This window comes from Chelonus insularis, unplaced genomic scaffold (genome assembly GCF_013357705.1).
Source record: "Chelonus insularis isolate UGA/USDA-ARS -01 unplaced genomic scaffold, ASM1335770v1 contig_74_pilon, whole genome shotgun sequence".
Classification (NCBI taxonomy): Eukaryota; Metazoa; Arthropoda; class Insecta; order Hymenoptera; family Braconidae; genus Chelonus; species Chelonus insularis.
The window spans coordinates 319,015-345,574 of NW_023276734.1; the positions used below are offsets into that span (position 1 = coordinate 319,015).

Consider the following 26,560-nt stretch of genomic DNA (forward strand, 5'->3'; position numbering starts at 1 on the left):
TGCCTAAAAACAATCGGAACGTTGGTGACATAACCACATTGTTGTGGCAAGACTATCAGACACTGACGATTACAAGAAATGAAGCTAAGATACTGTATATCAGTGGTAAGTATTTTCTGTACAAATAAAAAAATCTTTTTGCGTTGAAATACACTACGCGACATAAATGGTGTCGGATCTTTTGATGGTTATACGTGCGATTTCCGATACTCTCCTATACCAAATTCAGACAGCATTTATGTCGCGTAGTGTATTATTTTTTGTTTATTATTATTCGTATTCACTTTTATGCTCTTTTTTTTAGATGTTGAAAAAAAATTACAGCGTTTCATCGTGAATGGCAAGGGCGAGTTACATGATCCACAGAAGCAAATTTTTTCAGCATCTGTCGTAAAAGAAACTGGTGATTTTAAGGAACAAGTAAAAATTACCAATGTTATGAAAACATCTAATCGGCAACAGTATGGAATGGAAATAGAAAAAGATCAACCTATTTTTACTCAAGTTCCTGCAATTTCCAAAAGAAAGCTTAATAAAAAGAACATAAAAAGAACCACATACAATTACTTCTGAAAATAGTAACTATTCCATAGAGGTAGCAGCAAATTATCCTCAAAATATTCGTGATATAAGTAGTCATAATTCTCCACAACCTCCATGTCACTTACAGCCACAATTAAAAAAAGCATCATTTGACATGGAACATCAAGGTTATTATACTGATCAACATGCAATAGAAAATAATAATTCCACACAATCTCTTTGTTATCCGTCAAAAACACCAATCAGTAATTTAGAATACACAGGACACCAAATGAGTTATCCTGTCAATGTAAATCAAGTTGATCATGGTATTGCTCGTCAAAGTACCATACTAACATCGAGAAACTCATTACAAAATATTGAAAACCAAATGCATGATTTTTCAAACATAAATCCAAATACTGATAGCTCCCATAGCTTCAGTTATGCATCAACACATACACTCGGACAAGAAATACATGAAACTCGTTCTCTTAATAGCAAAAATTATCCTTATCAAAGTGTTCATGACGGACCTATATTATCTTCTTACAATACATCCGCGATAATGAAAAATAATGCACAAAGTACAGAAAACCAAATTTATCATCCAAATCTTAAAGAACATAATGATAATATATTTTTACAATCTTCTATACCCCGATCACAAGAAATTCAAGAAACACAAATATCTAATTCAATGTTTAAACAACAAATGTCTGATAATTCGTTTCAACATCAGGGAGATATCACAGTAACGCAAGGTATAGATGAAGAAAATCATGACAATATATCTGAAAGCCAGAAAACAGATGGAGAAACTGATAAAGATAAAGACACAGAGTATGGATGGAGAAAATGATGATAACAACTGCGAGTTTGATGATGGTAAAAAAACGCCGTCATTAGACACTGAAGGATCAGAAATCGTGCAAGATTATCTCATCAAAAATAGTCTTTACCTCAGAATACAATTATGTTACTAGTACGTTCTAAAAAACCAATGAATTGATATTTAAAACATATTTGCTGCTCAACCTTAGTTTTATGAATTTGATATGAATATAATATTTTATACAATTAATAAAATTACATAGCAGAAAAAATAACCAGATTCTATGATTTTTAGTTACACGGGGATATATAAAATTTCACGATACGCTGGGTATTGCAATGAAGCAAGCATTAGCAATTAAAGAGAAACAACAATAAAATTAGTTCGAAAAAATCATTGAAGACACCCATAATAGCTCTGAAGGTATATATTTTTGATATTTACTCACAAAAATTTAATATTCATTATTATAACAATTTGATATATTAATTTGAATTGAACATTACGTTTTAATGTTTATAGCTGCCAGAGAGATATTTTATTAAGACTGCTGATACGGTAATTTTTTATCTAAGAACTAATCGTTAGTACTTTGAAATGAAAATCAATTCTGCATTATAAATATGTCGATTCAATTTGCAGACACCGCTGTCACCTCATTGTGGATTCTATTTACCAAATTCAATATTCTCATATATTGATTTGGGTTATGACAATCATCAAGATTGGCAGGTCATAGTCCGAGAGACTCTTCTTGAAGTCTATGGTGATGCTGTAACAGGTCTTGTTGCTGCTGGTAAAGGAGGAAAACCCGCAATTAATAGTAAACTATTCAAGGGATTGAAAGGTGCAGATTATGCTTCAATTGTATAACTTATAAAATTAAAAAAAAGAATAAATAATATTCTAATAATGCTAATTTATGGTGCGATTAATTGTAACTTACTAGATTGGGTAAATCGTCGATCACCATTACCTGTTAGTCGAAGTGGACTAATTAAATGTATTAATAAATGTAATGGCAATAAAAGGAAGTATAAAAAAAAATCTACAGTTACAAAAGGTGAGTTACTTTCCATTGTAATTATGAACGGTTTTTTAAAATCTCAATGAATTAGTTCATAAAAACTTAATTATGTTGCAGGGAAGGAGGATTCTTCAGGTAAACCAGCAAAAAAAACTTCACCGCAGTCTAAACGTCACTCAACGGTTCAAGTTCAATCTTGGAATAATAACAACAAACAAACTTTAACAAAACTTTAGCGACATATCACATTATGCTTTCCTTATTTTCATATTACTTTAATTACACTTTTAATTATTGACAATAATTTAATTTCAATTTTTCCTGTCGTACTCATACCTATTTGGTAAATTTCAATAGTATATTATTATACAATCAATAAATGTTCATTGGATTATTCATAAATAGTTAATTTCTTTATAGTTTTATTATTTGTAATATGTTACTTGAAATTTTTCTCAACACAAAAAAATATTAAAAAATTGATGTAAAAAAGTGAATATTTACTAAGTTGTAGTCATAAATCTTCCATTACTTTGAATAGTGGTAGTTTTATAACTGCAAATTAATAAATGTTCACTTTTTTGCATTAATTTTTTAGTAATTATTTTATTTGAAGAATTGAGGACATCGAGGATCATTGAAGATTTTTTTAGGAACAACTCTTTTAATCCTGAATGTTCTGAATCCGGCAATAAGAGACACTTTCAGGTTAAAAAGAGGAGTTCAATTCTAATGTTAAAAGAGTATCTGTTGTACTCTTTTAGTCCTCTTAATCCCCCGGTAATTTAGAATTTAGAGAATAAAAGGAGAACAAATATTTCGACTCGGGTAATTTTATTTAAATATTTTTTTATTTAAAATTTCTGAAATTCAAAATTTTTGACCTAGACACATTAATAAAAGAAGTTACACGATCATTACAAGCTTAGAATGCTGTTACTGAAATGACTATCATTCGAAAAAACAGTGGTTATCCTACGAAGACATTTTTGAAAAAGACTAGTAACATTAATAGAAGGTAGAAATGTACAAACTATTCTATGGATAAATTGGAATTTTATATGCATTCGTAGAATTTTTCTGCAAGAAACATGTTTTTATAAAAACATAATTTATAACTATTTCAGCTATTTCCTATGCTACATAGGTGTATTTTTTGCTTTACTATTATGGTGCGGAGCCTTTTTTTTCTTTCTTTGCGACAGAAAAAAGTTCAACATAAAAAAGTCAATTACACGAGTATTATTTTGTTATAATTATTCAGCAAATAATTATTTCTTCATTTAATGGTTGAAAATATTCTTTTATTAATAATTCCTAAGAAAATTCATTTAAATCGATATGCAACACGTGAGTAACATTTTTCATTTGTTAGAACATAGATGTCTCTTGGTTAGGCAAGAGAGAAGAAAACATCACAAAGTTAAGGTAAAAGAGAGTGATAACAATATACAAGGAAAGAAAGAGGGCACTGAAGGAACTCCAACGTGAAAGTGAGTGATAAAAGACACATTCAGTAAGAGATAACACATGATAGAACGCTCGATGAAGTAGAGTGAAAAAGTAAGCGAAAAAATCTTGAATAGCAGAAATATCGCTGTTAGGGGCGTGGCTTATTCATAACTCCGTCAATAATTAACGAAAAATGCTCGTTTAACGTTTGATCGGAAGCTTATGATATAAAATAACTACTTATCAAATATGACAGCATTATATGTAGTAATTATAAAGATACCGCATATGAAAATGCGTTGATTACGTCACACAAAATTTTTCGTGTATAGAGTATAGTCGGTTGTCTCGGCGCTCATGGGGGAAAGAGCGCACTAGTGAGAAACAAAGAGAAAGAGAAAGAAGGTGAATGTGTCCTTGGCGCCGAATATCTACCGCTACTCTGCACCTATGTACGATTACCAACTTGGAAAATTTGAAAATGTAAATTTCTGGCTGTGGACAAAATACAATATGGCGGATAGAATATTTTTCTCATATATAGTCTATTGATATAGAGTTGCCAACTTAAGAAATCTGAGAATCTTGACTTTTGTCGAATATTTTTCAGAAAAGTTCAGACTTTCAATCTTAACGAATGAATATCTTTTCAATAAATAGATTAAAAGTTATGATTAATGCTACAAATAAAAGCTCATAGATGATTTGTATGGCAAATCTATTGATAAATCATGCGTATGTGCTGTACTTTGAAAGTGAATAGAAAAAATAGAATTGAGAAGAAAGGGGGAGGGTAAAATTTCTTGTATAGAGTGTCTGCTGTTGCGCACTGTCATGAGGGAGTGCGAGAGAGAGATAGTGTGAAAAAGAGTGAGAAACAGAAAGTAGGACGTGGACTTGGCGCGAGTGACGAGCAGATCACTCTTGATATACGGATTATTCAATGCTAGCATTCTGAACGAATGTGACATACGTCGATCATTTAAAAAATTGTAACTGCATTTTTTGGCATTCATCTTTAATACTGTAGTTAATGGATATTTTTGAATCTTGCATTAATTTAAATTTTGGTTAATAGTCATTATTCTATATATGTATAAAATCGTGTACTCGAAATAGACATATTATTATCTTTTATTCTAAAATTGTGTAACACTCAATAGTTGAAAATGAGAGTGAACCCCCTTAATGTTACTCGGTTACTTTTATCAACATTTCAAACTATGAAAATTATGGAGACATCTGTAAATGATGCTAAAATACAATTAAGGAATCACTTTGAACAAATATTATTTAATGCAATGAATGGGTATACTAATGTCGAAATGATGGAGGAGAATTTATTACATTTTAAAGAACCATATAAGGACAAGGAGCTAGAAATTATAAAGGACGAAGAATATGCATCTGCAATCTATAAACCAAAAGTGTCTGATGGAGCATGTTCTACCGATTAAGAGAGCTTAAGTCATGATTAGAAATTACGAGCAGTTGAGTATTGGCGAAGTGGTAAGAGAAAGAATTCAAGTACCGATAGTGTTAAGCAAAAATTCAGAAAAGTAAAGTCTACTCGACAATCAAAACGCTGAGTACATAAATTGAACCAAGGTGGAATGTACAAAGAAAAAAAAGCGCAAATTCGAAAATATACGTTCGAAAATTTTAAAACTGCTATCGATGCTGGGATTATAGTCTATGATTCCAATTTAACAAATTGGGCATCATTAGCTAAAAAAAAAAAAAAAGTTGATGATCTCCGTTTTCAAGCATCTTCAACGTGGATGCTATCATTCAAAAGTGTTCATCGTATTGTTTCTTTTAATGTTGACGCATTGATATTATCAAAAACGATTGAAGATCGTAAAATATTGAAACAAACATCAGAAGTGTTCGTTAACGATGTAATTCTGTATGTAAAATGTGTCGAAAAAAAAAAACGATTAAAAATGTTTCTCAATACATGAAAGAATATTCAGCACCATTGATAACATTGAATAAAGGTAAAAATTAATATAAATTTTAAAACATTGCAAAACAAACATTCATAAACATGAATGATTGATTTTTAAATCTTGTTGTTACCACAGGTAGCGAGGGCGTACAATTTAATCGTTTCTAAAGTAATTTTAACAGCTTCAACAAGATACTTCATTAACTTGGTAAGAGTATACAAACTTCTTACTTTAATACCAGCATTTTCTATATTTTTTTTGCCACTTTGTTCTCGGTCTATAATTACTAATGCTTTAGTAACGTTCAAACCTTCTGGAGTTAAGTCTTTTCTAAAATACTACTTCCACTGATAATAACATCTTCGATAATAACACAATTATCTCCTTTTTTGTATTCACCTTTAATCATTTTTTTTGTACTATAACTTTTTGCTTCTTTTTTTCTTATTATCATTGGAATGTACCACATAATTGATCAATTTTTTGACTATTATCGCTTAATTTCCAAAGAGTACTTGAAAGCCGGCTCTAAAATTGAGATAAATCATAATAAAATATAATTGATATCAATTATATTTTAATTACATTATAACCTGTAATATTAAATTAAATTTAAATTTGGTAATTACTTACAAAAATCTTTAGATATCCTATGATAACTCGCCTCTCGAATACATGTCAACACGAGTTATGTTTACATTTATAAAATTGACACTGTACACTGTTTATTATCTAGAAACAAAAATGTTTGTTAGCTGTCAAAAATGAGAGGAAATAATTAAAATTAGGGGAAATAAGATGTTTTGGAGTAGGAAAATTTATTTTTAAGAGGGGGCAGGGCCGGAGGAGAATTTAGTCATAGAATATTTAAAAAATAATAGATGGAATAATTCATATAAAAAAAAAACCGTCTCGGTCGGTAATTTCTCCCAATGTGACCGGAAATTTTGATACGTGTTGTTGCTGTCAGATGGCAGAATGGTCGAGATTCGGAGACGTTGCTGAGCATAACATTGTTCTCTGAAGAAATTTCTCTTTCATGTTAACAGAAGAGAAAGAAATAAAAAATCGAAAGAGTGGATAGATTTGTATCAAATTTTTTTTTAAATGAAACGAAAAATTAAGACGAAGACAATGATGAGGGTGCAGAGTTTCAATTATCAAAAAGTAATCGAGCACGCGCCAAACATTGACCACTTAACCCGTGGGTTTTTCAACGTAAATAACGCTATTGTAAAAAGGTAGACCCGCATCAGTCATAAAATCGGATTACCTACGTGAAAAAGTACCACTTGTTCGTCTTCAGATGTAAATATGTTAAAACTAGACTCGGAGGAGCCAAAAAGAAATGCATTTATTATTTTTCAAAAGCTTAGAAATTTTATTTTAATCAGGAAAAAATTGGGAAATGTTTATTCCTCCCAAATAGAACCTCGATAAGCGCTCGTATATCTTGATATTATTTGCAAAGTTCCACTTCGTCTGAAATTCAGCTAAAAATGTCTAAAAATAAGTACACGTTTTTATGTATACTGATCGATAAAGAATTCAATTCTCTATCGCTTGAACTTGTGTTTTAAGTTTATTGCAAATTGTCATATGCAAAAAATTGGCGAAAATGTGTTCATATTTTTCTATAAATTCTTTTTATCATTTAACCAACAGCATTTTATTTTTTTTTTTTTTTTAAAATATCTGTGAATAACTTCTGATTCAGTTTGTAATTAATAATAATTTATTTTAGACAATGTGGTGAAACTATATTAACAAAACGATCATACCATCGATAGAAACATACATTATATAATAAGTCAAAGAATTTTTAAATTAAAACTTACTAAATACATAAATAGTACTATATTAATCTATTTTAATTAAAAGAGTAAACTTTAAGTTAATAAATCTATTAATTAACAGTGTTTTCAATGTGTACATCAAATTTAACAAGTACATAACATACAAATTTTATATTACAATAAAAATGATGATAATATTAATAAAATATTGAGAAGAAAAGGAATTAAAAAATAATGCGTTTATTCTTAGCTAGAATCAGATATAAGTAAATTAATGTACACGTTGCAAATGTAAAAAAATTATTTTGGCATTACAAAAAAATTTTCAATTATAAAACACTTATTCATCTATATCTGATTCTACTCGGTGGATACCGCGAAAAGGTGATAGACATTATCCACCAGGAAAGGATAAGGATTAGGAGGAGGGAGGGATTTGTGATAGAAGATGATCATACCGATATACTAATAATATGAAAAATGTATATCAATTACACTGAAAGAATTACATTTACATATTAAATGTTACACTCTATTACGCATACTAAATAAGTACTACAATATATTCTACGTCGACTATTTACGGATAATTACTTACGTATGTTTTTACAATTCATGCTTACATTATATCATGCAAAAAAATTTTATTTTGGTTTTTTTTTTGTTGTTTTATAGGTTAGTCGTCATAATCTAATTATTAATAAATGAATTTTACATTATATATATATATACAATCTACGATGAGTCTTTTCCATTCTGTACGCTGTCTACGGTCCTCTTATTTGCCTACTCGTGCATGACTTTTCTTAATTTATTGTTCGTATTTTTGTCTGATAGCATTTTCCTTTTGCGGCTGTTACACTCAGAGCCCTGTTGAAAATTTAACCATTTAATATTATAAAATATATGCATACAAACAAATAAATATAATATGAAATTTTTATGCTCCATGCAAATGTCATCGTGCCAAAATCTTTTTTGTTCAAATTTTCAGATTTTACCATCTCTAATGTTTTACTTATTTGCAAACTGAAAAAGTACTTTCGAAATTGATCATTAAATATTTTATATGCGGTCATTACGGAGGAGAAAAAATTATCGGAAGGGACATTCGAATGTCCAAATGTCACACCCTCTTTCGTATGAAATGCTTTTAAAAAAAATAAGCAATTCACTATTATCTTCTAACTTTTCACCGGATTTTATTAAATTAATTTTACATCTAGAGCAAGTAAATTTTTGAAGGCAACGGTATGCTAAATAACCTGCAACATATTTCATCGCGCACGTTTCAAGCGTAATCGGCCGAACATAATCATAGCTGTCATCTTTTTCTAATAAACTTTCAGACATGCTACTATCGAATTTATCGTCCCCAGCCACTGCCTTATCATGCATATCTACGGGCGAATCATCACTTTTGTGTACTACATTTTTTTTAGAAATGACCATAATATTAGTGCCATCATCCATGCAGTTAGCCCTTTTTGGTGGTGCAACTAGTCGTGCTACTATTATGTACTGGAGATTATGTCTAAACTGTAGCGCAAAACAATTGCAATTATTTCCGGACCAGCAACGTATATTTCCGAATGAATTTCCAATGCAGTCTTGATTAAGTCTCGCAGTTAGTAAATAACTCATATTCTCTGCTAAAAGATCGTTTGCGAACAATATTACCGAATTTAATGTTAATTTAAAACCGGCGAAACAAGGGGGTGATTCCCGATTATTGTCGTAAATTCACGTATTTACCCATTCGCGAGATTCCTCTAAACACGCCACCACTTGCGAAGATTTTATTGAAATACTGCGCCGGAGGGGATTCGAATCTGAACTAAAGCTAGCGTTAAAGCAGTCAAATATATCATCAAGTTTTTTGCAAAAATCTGCCGTTGACATGCATGCTGGTTCGCGTAATACTCCATTCATTGACTCGGCTTTTAGTGCTGCCGTGACTGACGCGCTAAAGACTTGAACCGCAAATTTAACCGTCGTTTTTTGCCAATTATTCGGATAAATATGTGCTGAAGTTAGTTTTGAAGCTGCTCTCGGAGGCTTATTTTTTCAATGTTAAATAACTCCTCAACCGCTTTCCATGAAATTCGTTCGTCGCCAATTAAAATATCATTTGTAGATAACCGATTTCGTACAGATTTTATTAGGTGGCATATATCGTAATTGAAATATATTTTGCGATTTTGAATCAAAAAATAATTCCGAACGCACGTACGAACATACGAACATACGCACATACGTACATACACACACACAGACGTCCACGTAAAAACTATCGTATTCAACTCTGGGGACCTTAAAACGTGGAGATATGTCAAAATTAGCGATTCGCAAAATCGGACCCATTACTATAACTTCCCACTGGGAAGTTAAAAATAGGGGTGAGATTCACTAGCGCCTAAGATTTTTACAGCTCTACAATTTGTAGTTGCCTGGTCACATACGCTTGACCGAACTTTGATTCCGACTTTGAAATATTTTACGATGCAAGCCTCGATCAAATCTGCTAATGTCGAGCCTTTAATACCTTGACCTGATATAAAATAAGCAACCGGTTGTTTCCACTAACATCTGAGACCACAAATCATAAAAACTAACGCGTATTTCCCATTTTTATTTTTTCGCCCTAATTCACCGAGATTTTCGAGACCTTCAATAAAATCAATTTTCGAATTGAACTCTAAATGCTCTTTAATGCTCATTTCGTCCCAGGTCAAAACCGCGTCATATGCTTCAGGAGACATACCTTTAACTTTATCGCGTATTGTGTGAAACGAACGGTCATTGAAACCTGTCGCAAGTTCGAGACTATTAATCCATCGACGTATAGATCCAACACACGGGAGAGTAATTTTTTTTTCATCGCGAAGGAAATTGTAGGCTTTTGGCGAGACATAATAGAGTGAGGTGGCAAAAGTTTGTTCGGATGGCGTCCATTTTGTTTTTTTATTGGTAACACGAATAAGTTGCATTTTTAAAAACATCAATTGATTTTTATTCAAATATTTCTCTGCATCTTGTAAAATGGTTGTAGGTGTTACGGTTCGCGATTTCTTTTCGGTTTGAATTTTTAATGCTTTTCCGTGCATTGTTAAGTTTTTTTCCCAACATTGCTATTTTCTTTTTTAACAGATAAATATTTTCGCAACTCTTAACATCGGTAGGGTTTATCGCGTCCGAAGCTGTCAAATCTGGAAGCGCGAAATTAGACGAGCATGAATCGGAATTGGGAGAGGGTAACCTAAATAGACAAAGGTCGCAGTTTATATTGTTAATATTATCTTTATAAGATAAATCGATGGGATTTTCGCGATTAGACGACACGGGTTTATATTGTTCCGGTAGTACCGACGATATTTCTACTTCATTTGGTGATGAAGCAAACATGCAATTTAATACAAAATTATTACAATTTACACTGTCACTACTATCATGCACAAAATTATTCGGTAAAGCATTACCTACTAATCTACGACTTTGCTTCTTTGGATCTCCAGTAAAATGTTTCATGTCAAAGTGCTCCGAACGCAATCTTTTTTCACGAAGTTGTTGTGGCGTTAGTTTGAGCAAATCATCATTACCACTCCGAAGTATCTATTGAATTGCAAGGCTGCAAAAATAGAATGAAATATAATTTAATGATTCATTACAAACAGACAATGTTTACTAATGCCAAAAAACAAAAAATATCATCATTTTATTTATCTTGATAATCTTAATAACGCTAAGAGTAATTTACTCTAGTTCGTTTGAACTACCAATTATTTGGCATTGTCACAATCATTATGAATTGATTTAATTAAAATCAATCATGTAAATTCAATATAATATAGAACTCAAACTCATTTATAATATACTTTAATAGATTGCAAGAAATTTCTCTAACCAGTAAAATTCACCCTAATATTTGTAATATTATTTGTTCCTTTTTAATCTGAAATAAAAATCCTTGCCGATTTAAATACTAATTAAACTACTTTATAATTCATCTTCAATTGATTTATTAAAAATCGTTTCCGCAAACGAAAATTTTCGAAAATTAATAATATTCAAATCATAATTAACCTACCAAAACTACCATTTTCGGATGTCAGTAAAACTTCGCACCATGTACACGTCCGAAATGACTCTGCAAATGATAAAATTGTGATTTTTCAGTAATTAATTAGAAGATTTGTAAAAATTGCAGAAAGATTTGCAATCAAATGGAATACTATGTCATCCATTAAATTAAGTTATATTTTTTTGATTCCGATGAAAAAACTTTCGTAAGACTTGGCCCAATTTTTAAGAACCATGTTCACAGATTTTCTATTAATAGAGAACGTTACAAAAGTTGGACCACGTCGTATGAACTTTTTTTTTAACTAACTACTTTTTCAAATTAAGTAAAAATTCGTTTAAAGAAATTTTTTTTTGTAAACTTTTATCAGCAAAATTACTTTTCGGATCATTGAAGGAAAATTCGAAAATAGTATTTTTTACACTATTCATCAGAATAAAAAAAAAATTAATTAATTTTATGGATGAAAGAGGATTTCATTTGATTGCAAATCTTTTTGCAGTTTTAAAATTCTTCTGATTAATTATTGAAATATTATAATTTTATCATTTGCAGAGTCATTTTGAACGTGTACATGGTGCGAAGTTTTACTGACATCCGAAGATGGCAGTTTTGGTGAGATTTCAATTATTTTTGTCATTTTATATATTACTAGCCCATATTCATCATTTTGTCTACGCTAGTGTTTAGTACCGAGTATACTAAATATACTAATACACATTTACAGCCAGTGTATTCATGTTTTGTACCATTTTATATTTTTAGTTATCTAAAATATATGACTGTTTTTATTAAATCACATAACCGTACCCTAGTAGCCAAATCAACATAATACTGACAGCAGATTTACATATGACGGTCTAAGTTTGTCATTCGCGTATGTATTAGACTTTTTTCTGAAACAGACAGACATAAGATTTTAGTAGGGAAATTGAATTTTAGAAATACATAGCAATTTAACTCAGAGGAGAAAAAAGCGTACGTGAGTCTGACGGAAATTCTGGAAATTCCGTGATCTGGACACTCCTCGTATTTTTAATTGAATATGATATACAGTATAAAAAGAAGAAATCCTTTTTCACGCGGCCCTGATGCTCTTTCAACTTGATGAAAAATGACAGGTATCTGAAACTTCGATAACAAATGTATAACTTACCTTATTACGTCACGATTTTTACTTTGAGAAATGTGAAACATTGACATTAATTATCATTGATTTCACCCATCAGATGGAACAACAATAAATGTGCGATTAGCACGCAACGTGCAGAAAGTGAAATGTTGCTTATGTGTTCATAAACACTTACACAATTAAACGTCCTCTCAAAATATACTGGCATATACCCGTGACTTCGTCACAAAGATGGTATATTTTCAAGATGATTAATCAAATGTTGTTATTTGATTTGAACACTAAAATGAATGTATGAGATTGTCAATAATGCTTGAATAATACAGAGTATAATGAATTTTAATTTTAAGTAATAAACAACGCCAACAGCTAATTCTCTATGTGACAGAGAAATGAAGAGGTATTGTAACTTGACGTGTTATTGTGAGGATCGTCCTAATACTGACGACATTTAATACTGCCTTAAAGTTATCATAGGAGGTCGCGTCAATAATTACCGAATAACCCTTTCTCAATCAATGAAATAATCAATAGTTAATCAAAATTCAAAGTTATAGATGAGGGCGTAATTAAACTCTTTACCCTACTCCTGATTAAGAACTAATGAAAACTCGACTCAATATCAGAAGCTTTACTCAGCGTTGGCCGGTCTAGTTGAAAAGACATCACTAGGCGTGTCAAAGTGGAAGGATATCATACTTTTGAGTCTTTCAAATTTTTTTAATATAAAACGTGAACGTTCGTTGTAAGAATTTAAGTTTTCAGCTTATTCTCATACCCATGCTTCCCCCGTCCGAAGGACGGAAATTGAGTACCTCGCCTACTAGGGCATAACTCTGGGAAATTATAACTCTACTCTCTTCGCGATAGCGTTTCCTGGGACGCATATACCTGCGTCTTGAAACATGCACAGGGATACAAGTAACTAGCCCGAGGACTTACGATATACCACTACAAGTCCGACCTCAATTGGCCAGTTGTACCTAGGCCTACATGTCATATTTTGACTTTGCAGCCCCAGGCACAGGGCTTGGGATTTGGCCTCTCGTAGTACCAACTTTATCCGCTTTGGTCGGCTGTCGCTAACGCGTCTCGCGCTCAGCGTGTTCGACGTGGCCATATTTAGACTACCATATAGGGCAGTACGAAAATGGGGCATGACGAACTATAATCTGCCTCCGTTGTTACGCGACATATTTTAAGAACAGAAACATCTATGTAACCCCGGGGGCCACGCTTATTCTCATATTTTGAGAATCCGTTGGTGGCCAGCAGAAAACCAGAAAAAGAACTATTCTGTAAGATGATCTTCAATCGTTGGTGGTGTACCAAAAGCCTATCATCTGTAGTCAGTGATCCTCTAATCATCGGTTTACTCGTCGGTGAACTTTATAAGTGAAATATCAGTGAACTCAACACTGTTCTCAAACAATTCACAAACTCAGTTTTAAGCAAACTCATACCAAACATGATCAGTCATTTTCTCTTATTATCTCATTTGTTATTGTTAATTCAGTGGTTAATACAAAGTTGTTTGTTGTTGTTAAATAGTGTCAGCTAATTTATTTTCGATCGTTTAACTGTCCCAACTGTTCTAGCATCCAACTATCCACATAATAGCAATTACCGTCCATCTATGATCTTTTTTTATATTTTTTTTATCAGCTCATCGAAGTCAGAACATTGCCCATTATTAATAATTGTTTAAAGAAAATCCTACAACCGAAAGAAAAAAAATATTGCCGCAAATAGGACTGAACCCAGCTTGCCGAAATAAGAATCGAGCGCTCTTACTACAGAGCAAGCATGTTGACTCTTCGATTATTTATATTGAGGAATCATGACCTACTCGCTTGAGCGTGAAGAGTTGGGATTAAGCTTTCTTGAGAGTTACCACAACTCGCTATTTTTTCCCTGATAAATAAGATGGAGATAGATGAATATACTCAGTGCTATATCATTCGCGGAACAGATGATTAGAAAATTCTGAAATTGTCTGGTATTCAGAGACTTCCCTTTCTTGGAAGGCATCCCTAACAATGTGCAATTTCCGAACGATGTCTCTGTTACCTACACTCGGCTTCATTAATGCCTGCCCCATACCATATAAGTAATTACTGACTAAGATAGATTTTTTTTTTAAAATCTCGTTTAAAATCACGTTTAAAATCAACAAATTTTTTATGTTTTATGAATTGTCATGATTTATTCAATGATTAAAATAGCAGCAGATATATACAAAAAACTGATAAAAAATAGTTAATGAATGTTTTTTTTTCATGTTACAAGATTAAGGTAACAGCTAAGGCACTCCATTAAGAAGTACTCAGTTATTCATTGTCTATCGAACATTCGGTAATAATTGTTAATTTAATCAATATTTGTGAATTTCTTGGTGCCCTAAGACTTTATCTTTAGTGCATCTGTAAAAACTGTCATTTTTTAATTTTTTTCATATTGAGTTTTGTTACGTCCTGAGTTTTATTCTACCACCAAATGGCGTTGAAGCAATTATTAAGGTGTGCAATAAAAACAGAGTCGATTAGTTTATAACCATCAACTCGTTGTCAATGGGCAGAAATCGAATCTTACGATAGAAGTCTGATTTTTTCCCTTATTGCCCTTTTAGTCCAGTGCTTTTAGAGAATTTACTCTGAAAAAACGCATTGGGCTGAAAGTTTAGAAGATAATTCAGGAGTCTCGTAGGAACAATCCTTTCAAAGAAAACAGTGCTTCGACCCTAGCGAAAAATAGGAAGAACTACTCAATAAATAGTTTTGTTAATGTCTCGAAAACTATTAGAGAAAAAAAGAAAATTATGTGGCGTGCTTGTAGATTGAAAAACTCTGATCGAAAAAGAATACGTCACATATATCTGTATCGCGAAGTGAGCTTAAAGAAAAAAAACCCTAAAATCAGTTGTTTTAAAGAGACAGGGTATCTCCTGGAGCTTAATCATGTGGGTCGTGGAGAGAGGGTCAGGTCCGGCAAAGAAATTTATCGGTTGAACCCCTTAAAAGAATCCAAACAACAAATAACATGATGAAGTTGAAAGTTCCCCATTACGTAAAGTAACAAATGATAATTATTTATCAACTATAAATTTATTACACCAAAAGGCAATCATTCTGTAGTGACTCTGCAGCAACCAAATAAAATATTTGACACTTGAATGACTTTAACTTAAGTTCTGCAACGTTATACAATTTCTTCAATTAAATAAATATTCTTACAAAACTTCGAACAGTATTCAATTTCAATAAACAACTCACAGCTCAAATAAAATCCAATTCTATCCGGTAATGTACTTCAATTCCCGAACCAAAATTATTGATATTTCTCCTGTTATGTAATTTTGCTCTTTAAAGGTGTCAATATGTGAACCATATGCTTAACCTTAGAGACTTTAAGTTCCTCTTTTTAGTCCTAGCCTTTCGACCAATAGACAGGGATGAGGGGATCTTCGATAGAGAAAGTAAAAATGTGTGATTTATATAAAAACAATAACAAAATTTTATTGAATGAAAATTATTGCAAAATTATAACAACAATTTATACGTTACCAACAGATGATTCCTATTACTCTGGTCGAGATGAATTACAATTAATTGGTCCTTATTCGATGTTTCAGTCAGCGCAATTATTCACTTTTTCTCGCGAATTAATTTAAATATCAATTTAAAAATAATTTGACGATCAAATAAACTTCATACAAAAATTTACAAACTTTGAAGTATTATCAATACAATACTCAAGACTTACGATTTCAAGAGATGTTAGTCGAATGTGACATAATTAGAAGTCCCTTGCTTCAGGCGCGCACAAGTCCCTTCGCATGGTCTTTTCCCTTTTTGGAAAAGTTAACTCTCTTTTTACGTCACGTACTCTTTTTTTAAAGTTATTGCTTTTCGCTACGTGGGTTTTCCAAAAGCAAATAAATATCTAAAAAATGACTTCCTCAACTATTCTTCGAAATCCTTTTTATTTTAACGAAATCTTAGGAAAACTCAAAAAATAACTTGAGTAATAATCGTTAACCTCAATCCTTAAGTTTATTGCTATTCATTTTTAGCTTTTCTTAAAATATATTTTAAATAATTATGTGAAATAATTAAAATACATTCAGACATTACACTCCTAAATAAATTATAATGAACTAAACTGAATTTATCAACCAATATCACGTGAGCAAACCAAGTGTGGAAGATCAACTATTGTTCATTTTATAACTCTAGATTTCTATGCAGCTATTAAAAATCTCATAAAATTAGACACAATACGATGTACAGGAGCAGCAGAGAATTGGCTGTTCGTTTCAAGTCTCGATTGGTGATGCTGGAACCTTCTTCCTACTTCATGAAACTCCTCTCAGTCGGCCATGTCTTCCAGGTTTAACTGCATTTTATCTTACCCCTTGACATGTTTTATATCTTCTATCTTTAACCTATCAATCTTGAGTCCTCAAAACTCGATTCTTCTCGCCAACTCAACACTACGTCTCAATTTTTTGACCCTTAAATTTTAACGCTTGTTCTCTTTCTGTTGGTTTCTCTTGTTAAAAGATTCGATACAGATTTTCGGAATAATACGAAGAATTTAAAATTTTTTATGTCGAAAACATTATAAATTGAAGAATTACTGTTAGAATTTTAAATTGATTTGTAATCCAATATCAGTAAATATTGCAATTACTGATTTGGTTGAAAAAAAAAACATTTCATCAGAGAAAAAATTATTATTAAAAACTCAACATCGACGATTTTTGAAGAGACCTACAGCACAACAATAGAGCCGTGAAGAACTTCTTTACGGGCAAGTGCGCAAAATTGTTGAAGTTATGTACAAATTTTCTGCTCCAATACTTGGACATCTTTTGCAATCTATCAATGTTACCGATGTTATTTTCCGTTAACCTTATATCACACGAAGTGTGTTTTCATCTTTTTGTAAGGTTACCTTTTTTTTGCCTTGAACTCAAACAGCGAATGGGTTGCTCGTCCAATCACTTTACTATAACGACGTTGTAAGTGAACCGTCATATTGACGAATGTGTGAGCTGAAACCAAATGCCTGGGATTAACATAAAAGCCATTCGAGCAGAGCTCCGACTCGTGGAAAGAGGTTACATTACAGGTGGTACTTAGCTAAAAGAGAAAAAATTAATTAGTAATTGAAAAAAAAAGTTAACTTGTGTTTTGCTTTATATCTACATAAGAATCATTCAGGCAGAACCTGAACTGGTGGAGAGGTGATTGTAGTGGTGACTCTTGGCCTCCAACCCGCTACAATAAAGGTAAAATCGTTTGGTATACCCACAAAGAGGGGTCTACCATGGATCTCCAAAAAAATGATGTTAGCGACGATGGTGGCCCAGAAGTTCGACAAGGCTCAAGTAACAAGATCGGGCTTGGAAATGTCCAATTAACAATTTACCTAATTCGTCTTTGCTGAAACTTTGAGTTATGCTGCTTGTAAATCTGTGTATGCATGAAGTTCCAGCTTTGAAGTGATTTTTGAATCTTAACAGGTAAAGACCACCTCAACATAGATATCTACCACAATTTCTTTATAATTTTAAATCATTTGTGCGTTTATTTGCGAGAGGTATGCGGAGAGCAGGAAAGCGAGCAAGTAGTTGTCAACTGCGTGTCTACGTATTTTAGCTCACTGACCTTAAAGCTCTCATTCACCCCACTGCGTTAGCGGTAGGCAAATGACTTTGCTGCTTAGCATTTTTATTCTTAATTTCTTTCCAAATGCCTGAATATTCTTGAAAAATTTAGTAATAATTAAGTTTCTATAGGTGGCATAAAGGAATTTTGTGCCTGAAAACCTATTGATATCAGGAAATCAGTCTTTCTTGATATAAAGTCATAGTCTGATTAAGGGGTAGAGTAAATAATAGCAAATAAGCGAAAATGTCATTCCAATAATATAAATTTTTTCACGTATTTATCTGTGAAGCGGGATCATTTTTTCCTATTGATTATAAATACTGACATCAGAAGTTTCTAAAAGCATATTGTGCATTTTTCAGTTATATTTATTCGTTCTTATTTCAGATGGAGAAGTTGAGGATAGCAGTTTGGATAGCTCTGAGCAGCCAAAGTTCAGACGAAATCGTACTACATTCAGTCCAGAACAGTTACAGGAACTAGAAAAAGAATTTGAACGATCTCATTATCCTTGTGTATCAACTCGAGAAAAACTAGCTACTAAAACATCATTGTCAGAAGCAAGAGTTCAGGTAATAAACATAAATATGTGATATTGAAAGATAATAAATTAGATAGTGATACTAGTGGTAATCAAATTGGTCAGAAAAGAAAGAAAAAAAAAACATAAACTCAACCGCCACAGATTAAAATACATTGTTACATCTCGTACAAAAAAATTGTAATTACTGTAATTTTTCTCAAACAGCTGTTAAGCATGTGATTTATTATATTCATATACAATTCCACCGAATGTTATGTTCTGCAATTACTGTTTCATTAGGTACTAATGATTCAAAGGATGTTTTCCGCTTAGAAGAACTAGTAAATTCTAGCTACAAACGACCTATTTCTTCTTTGAAATTATGTTCAATATAAACTAATTTTTCCGTTGGCACAGAGCCATGCTTCCCTGTGCTGAAAAGGACATTTTGTTTGAGTACCTTGCCTTATAAGACATAACTCTGGGAGTAGTTCTACCTCTTGTGACGGCGTTACTTGGGACGTAATATTCCCGCGCCTTGAAAAAGTCACAAGCATACACACATCCATCCCGAGGTCTTACGGCATACCACTACAAGTCCAACCTCAATCGACCGAAAGCACATGGTTCTACATATTGTTTTTCGACTTCGCAGCCCCAGGTACGGGGTTAGATTTCAGTCACCCGTAGTACCAGTTTTATCCGCTTTGGTCAGTGGCCTCAGTTGTGTATGGTGTGAGGGGAGACACCGTTATATTGTCACCAGCTAAAAGAATACATAATTAGTATTACAAAATTTCCTGAAATATGTAAAAGTATGCATTAGAGATTATTGAATACCTGAAGATCAAACAAGAAAATGGAACAAAAAAGAGAATTAAAGAATAAAGTCCTTATTCGTTTAGATTAATGTAGTTCCTGAGCTATGTGTTTTTATGACATTGATTGCATTGTCCTACAACTTCTACAGGGTAGAGAATGTCTATTAGGTACTGTAGTTTAATACCAAAAAGACTCATCAATTTCTTGAAGATTTCAGATTCAAATTCTCTACCTTGATCATTGATTTCAATAGGAACACCATATCTACAAAATGTTTCAGTTACTAAAGCCTCAGCAACAGTAGAAGCTCGATGATTAGGCAGAGGGATTGCCTCAGGCTATCTAGTAAAATAATCTGTAACAACGAATAAAAAGTTATTTCCAGAAGAGGTTTTAGTAAGAAAACCAAAAATATCAATGGCAACCCTTTCAAAAGGAGAACCAACATTGTAAATTTGAAGTTGATCACAAGATTTTTTATGAGGACGTGTTACTCACCGTTGTTACTCTTTGGGTAACAACGGTCTCTAATATTTTATAATCGTTGATGATGTCACATCATTTGAACTTTCTGTCAATCTGCCAATTATATCTTGTGCCGAAATATTTTAAACTTTATCAATTAACGTTCCATTTTCTTGAGCTTCAAGAAGAACAGAAAAAAAGTAATATTTATAATGTTTCTCCAGGTTCTCAATAATTCCTCAATCCAACAGCTGTGTAAAAGAAGTGTAGTTGGCTGGAAAAAACATCACAGAAATTTGTCAATCAAAAAGATTTTTCGAATGATATGCAGCATTGTCCAATAAGATTAGAGCTTTTAGTAGCCATTTTTTAGACAGTAAGAGGTGTCTAGCTTGTAAGATGTCTAACTTGAGGTGTAAATTTATTATGAAACCAGACTTTAAAAAGACTTGAATTCAAACAGGCGATGCGTTGATGTGTGTATACAATCGGCAAATAACTTTCTGATATTTTTTTTATTGCACGTGGTGAGGCTAATTTACCAAACACTACCAAAGGTAATCTAAAAGAATCATCTGCATTTGTACAACCTGTAACTGCTAGATGTTCTTCATTTACTTCGAAGCCTGCAACTTCTTCGTTACTGTTTGCAGCTAGAGTTTTCTTCAGTAACATTTTTAAATTTAATCGCGTCTCATCATACTTGAAAATTCGAGATCCACTTCTGTTCACTGATTGTGGATTATATAGCTGCAAATTTGTTACATCCATTCATTTTTCTATCCAATTGTTTTACTTTTTGTTCAGTAAAAGGTACTGTAATGGGTATTCAATTACGACGACAATAATCAAACTAAATTTTGACTACTTCATCCAATTCTTTGTTTCCAGCCCGTCGCATACGTTGACGTTTAATGAAATGGCTATCTTTGTTCTCTTTTAATTGTTTTTCCTGTTTTTTCCATCTTTGAATTGATACTCGACTTACTTCTAATTTTGCAGCCAGCTCATTAACATCCTCGGCTTTCACCTTTGTTAAAACGATGAAGGCAATGTATTTTTTTATTAATTGTTATTTCCGTAGTTTCTTATCTTTAAGGTTTATTTAATGTATTTTCATTACTTTCTTTGGAAACTGACATAGTTAACAGAGTTGTTTTAAAACTGAATTAGTGAAAACGACTGTCATTCAGTGGATATTCACTGATTGCCAGTGTCAATCATATCACTGAAATAATCAGTCAGTGGATTAGCACTGGATATCTTGAATAGCTGTATGTGGGACCTTCTTCGATTTTATGAGGAACTTCTAAACCAAACTCGGTAAAGAAATTTGCGAGCTTTTCCTCTCTGGTGTCGAAGTCTGATGACCATAGAGGATATCGAGTGTTCGTATCCATAGCGATAAGTAGTTGCTTGCCTTTAAAAATTGTGGAGACTTTTTTTAGGTGTTCAGTGTATTTTAATTCGATATTTATGTTGGCAGTGATGTGGAATAGCATAAAATGAGTAACTAAGCCTTCCAATAAGAGCACACGTGCAGTGTTCATCAATATAGAGCATTTTAACAAGAGAGTTAACTACGACAATAGCCGATTTGGGGTTTTCCGATTTATGGGTCTGTGCGGTGACAAGGGCTTGGCTAAATCCTCTAACTACGTAACCTTGTTGACTGGCATTCGTAGAGAAAGACTCCTGTAATAGCAATACGTCTAGTTGCTTTTCTTTCACGAGTGCAGAGGTGTTTTTTGTAGAATTAATGTTGAGATGAAGGTTTATTTGAAGAAGCCGAAGTTCATCTATTATTCTAATATTGGCGTTCTTTGCGATATTTTGGGACGGCGTTTGACTACTTAAAGTCAGGACGGCGCTTTCGCCCGCTTTTTTATTTTGTAGTTCGCATGCTGTGATGTTTTGATTGGTTGTTTTATTATTTTTATTAATAATACTATTTATATTAATATTACTGTTGCTGTCGGCTGGCTCTGCCGAAACCCGTTGCCGAGCCCTGGCTTTCTATTGCGAGAGGTAAAAAAATACCGTTTCTATGCTTATTATGCGAGGCCCAAAGAGGCCGCGCATTTTCGGTCGAGTAAGGCTCAGTGAGCATTTACGAATTCGAAGTACGCTACCCATCGGGTCTACTTGATCATCCAGTCGAGTTAGGAATTTAAAGCATTCTTTGGTCTGAGTATAATCATATTACGACGCGTGGTAGGGACGGACTGATCGCGATCACGTGCAGGTGGCCAGGTTCGGAGACTGGCTGTTAGCCAGTTAAATATAACTAAGAATCTATAACTCAAAAACTATTATTTATTTCTTGATAAGACCAATTTCATTCGAAAGAGCATAAAAAATTACGAGATACGTGTCTTTGCAATTTTTAAAATAATATGGCAATCGATGCCAAAAAAACTATTCTCATAATATAAAAAATTACTAGACTTTAGCTCGAGAAGAAAAAAAAATAGAGTGCACAGTTCAATCAGTTTCTTCGACAACTCACAGTTATACTATACAACCAACGGTATCAGCTGATGTAAAACTTCTCACTCCCCTTTTTTTTGTGTTAAAAGAACCAACTGGAAAACTTGGTCCACGGGTAGAAGTATTGCTTTTTAGACCAGATAATGTACACGTAGAAATATCGAAATCTGGAAAACTTACTGCAGGTCAAAAATTCAATTCAAATACTATATTATATAATATATTCTGGAAGTTTACATACCAATTTTTTTTAGAACACGTAAAAATCTAGTTGGAGGATGTATTTTTTTCCGATTATTCGCTTTTGATTGATTCGTGGACCACCGGATAAGGAAATTGAAATAATGATTATTCCTAAAGGGGCCACTGAACAAATTCAACCATTAGATGTTTTTGGGTTTAGGATATGGAAAAACTTTGTAAGACATTTTTTAGACAATGACCTATTACGAGGAGATGATTATAATTTACACTCGAGAAATAATATTATTTAATTACAATTACTGACCCATAATCATATAACAAAGCAATACTTATTTCGAATTCGATTGTTAAAGCTACGAAATCACTTTTTGGAAATCTATTACTATATAATGTAATTATACCCATTACGTGGATGAAGTTACGCAAATCAGCTAGTATATACATACTTATAGATAGGCCTAAAGAAGTTTTAGTTTAATCGTGTTGTCTCAAGCAGACCATTCAGGAATCACTATGTTGTGTTTTATTTTAAACAGATCGAATTTCAACATCATGATAGTCCTTATGCACACATTTTGTTGTGTCTGAATGATGCTCTAGTAGATGCACTTGGTAGGGACAAACATACTATAACGCTGATCGATCAATTGATATTGGTTTTGTCAACAAAAGCTTCTAGATATATTCGTTCGCAAACTCACAAACATATATTTACCTTCCACGAAAAAATTAATGTTAATTAGTCTTAAAAGTACAGATTTGATGCTCTATTCATGCCATTCACCACGGTATTGATACAAATGTAGAAAAATTATCCACGATATGCCAGCTTTGGTAGACAATATAAATAATCATAAATCAACCTCGGAAACAATTATTACTTAAACATTAAATCTTTTTATGAAGAAAATCAAAGTTCTTCTGGCAAAGATTACTTTCATACCACCCAAAGAGTAACAACGGTGAGTAACACGTCCTCATAAAAAATCTTGTGGTCAACTTCAAATTTACAATGTTGGTTCTCCTTTTGAAAGGGTTGCCATTGATATTTTTGGTTTTCTTACTAAAACCTCTTCTGGAAATAACTTTTCATTCGTTGAAGGTAGACAGACCATAGAACTAAACGATGCAACGTATTATCACTAACCCCAACGTAAAGTCTTGTGCACTGAACGATGACACACACGGTGTGTCCCTAGGCCTTGTATCAAGGACCACGTAATTTTACCAATGAACGAAAGAAGAATACAGAGATATTTTTCACACTTTGAGTGATTAAAGGAAGGTTTATTCAAGGAATTCAGAAGACAAAAGAAGTCGCGGAGTGCGGGAAGAAAAAAAAAGAAGTGAACTGAAGGCTTGTTGAGGATCAAAGAGAACTGGCTGGGTCCTGAGAAAAAGAAGGGGTTGATAAAAAAGAAGGGAAGGCCTGATCTTTTGTCCAGGATTCTGGGGGTTTTCGTTGAGACTATAAAAAGTTTTTCACCTATCTGGTAGGAGGAAAATTTCACCCGTTAGTTATTACATGTTTGCAGGCTGTGGAAGGCTTAAGTGCAAACATGGGAAATCACCGCCATGAAAAAATTATTTGAACCATTTAATCGATTTTTTTAATTATCACGATGTGTTAATTCCAAGAGGAATAACTATGTTTCATAATATTAGATATAAAACGTCATGTATAAAATATTACTCATAATAATTGTTTAATAAACATTAATAAAGAACAAGAAAATTTTTCATTGACATTATGCCAATTAAATTTAAAATTTTGTCCAGTTAACTAACTGGCAGATTTAACCGACATCGTGGCCTAAGTGGTAACGTGCCAGCCTGGCGCACTATAGGTAGCGGGTTCGATTCCCGGCCGAGACAAGACCCACTTATAATATAGTCTTTTCTCTGACCACGATGAGCGGGAGGCCCCTCAGAAGAGGGCAGTCAAAGGCGTAAGCTATTGTGCTGATGACTGAATATTACAAAAATGCTATTGCTGCCACGATGCTGTTGAGGAACCAGGCGACACTCCATTGTAGTACAGCCTTGCTGATGCTGAGTCTGAAACCAGGACCCTTGAGGTAACCAGTAGAATCTCCGAGTGTAGGACGATTTCTTGTGGAATTAGGACGACCTCTTAGGTTGACACCAGGCCTATAGATCTTGCCTACCTAAGGCTGAGGAAACCGGGGGACCCATGGGGCTTAGCGGAATCTCCAAAGCAAGAATTAACGTTCTATTGTACCACTATATATATTTATATATATTGGAAATTGGACAGGGACTGTTACGGGGCTCAGAACGGAACCAAGGCAACTTGGGAACCTAGGGAACCTTGCAAGCCTAAGACATAAGACGACCGCCTTAACTGTGCAAACAGACCCTGTACAATGGCCCCGTGGCTAAGTGTAGGGGAAGGCGGGACATTCTAAGACACCTTCCATTTAAAAAAAAAAAAAACTGTGCACAAAATTACTATGATTTTTTAAATCTTCCAATATAGGTACAGTAATCGTACCGAAGGAGTTACCGCTTCTATGTAGGTTTAAAATTTACTACTTATTATGTGAAATAAAATTATCATTCAGCGCCTCGATTTATAAAAGGACCATCATCATGACAGAACATTTTTCAAGTTGTTCTTTTGACAGAAAATGTACCGATCAAGTTACTTGTTGAAGGTTTGGTTTGGGTAGTTTGATTATCAAAATTGCACAACTCGTGTAACTCGAATCGTAGTCAAAGAAAAGAAGGTAAGTGCTCACTCATAGCATGGGAGGGGCGAGCACCGGGCGTCTTTAACACACTGTGCCCTCTACAAATTAAGTAGGCCCTCAAATAAAAATTTTTAACATTACATTTTCAAGTAGTGCACAAAATCATATAAATTTTGTGCACTACTTTAATTTTTAAAAATAGAATAGTGAGAACTTCACAACAAAAAATGTTTTATGCGATAACTTGGTTCCATGCGTTTTCATCCCCAAACCAAATATCCTCGATAAAATATCTCCAAATAAAATATCCTTGAGACAAATTATCCTCGAGTCAAAATATCCTCCACGCACAATATTATCATTACTCTCAATATAATTAAATAATATGAGAACTTCAAAGTTATTGAAAACTCAAATCGTAACTATTCTACATTTTTTCACTCATTTGAAAATTGCGGTTATTTTCGTAACAGTTCTCTGGTAGTAACTTTAGGCATGTTGTACCACCTAGTGTCGAATTTATGATTTAAATCGATACGTTCATCTTCATTGATATCAATATCGATGCGCTATCTGGTATCCTTTAGAAACACATGTCACATTCCGCCATTTGCATTCATCATTTGCTCCAAATCTATTCATTGCGACATAAGTGTATTTGCTATTTTTATTCAATATCAGTATATTACTCATCAGTATATTATACTCTAAAAAAAAATCAACAAACATAATATTGCTTGGCGTTGTGCATCAAATTCGACCTGCACTATAATTATCCCCACTGATACCGACAAGAAATCAGGTAATTTCTATTTACACTAATTACATCAAACATTATACACTAATTCATTAATTTCATTAATTACTCGT

General features: G+C 32.9%; 1 protein-coding gene across 2 annotated transcripts in view; it reads left to right on the forward strand.

Moving 5' to 3' along the window:
* Positions 1-26,560, forward strand: part of LOC118071107 (phosphatidylinositol 3-kinase 2-like) — a 187,913-nt gene that overhangs the window by 145,126 nt on the left and 16,227 nt on the right. For both annotated transcript variants that reach the window (XM_035090061.1, XM_035090062.1), the window contains exon 5: positions 18,860-19,044. In XM_035090061.1, coding sequence (XP_034945952.1) covers positions 18,860-19,044 — 185 coding nt within the window. The remainder of the gene's footprint in view (positions 1-18,859; positions 19,045-26,560) is intronic.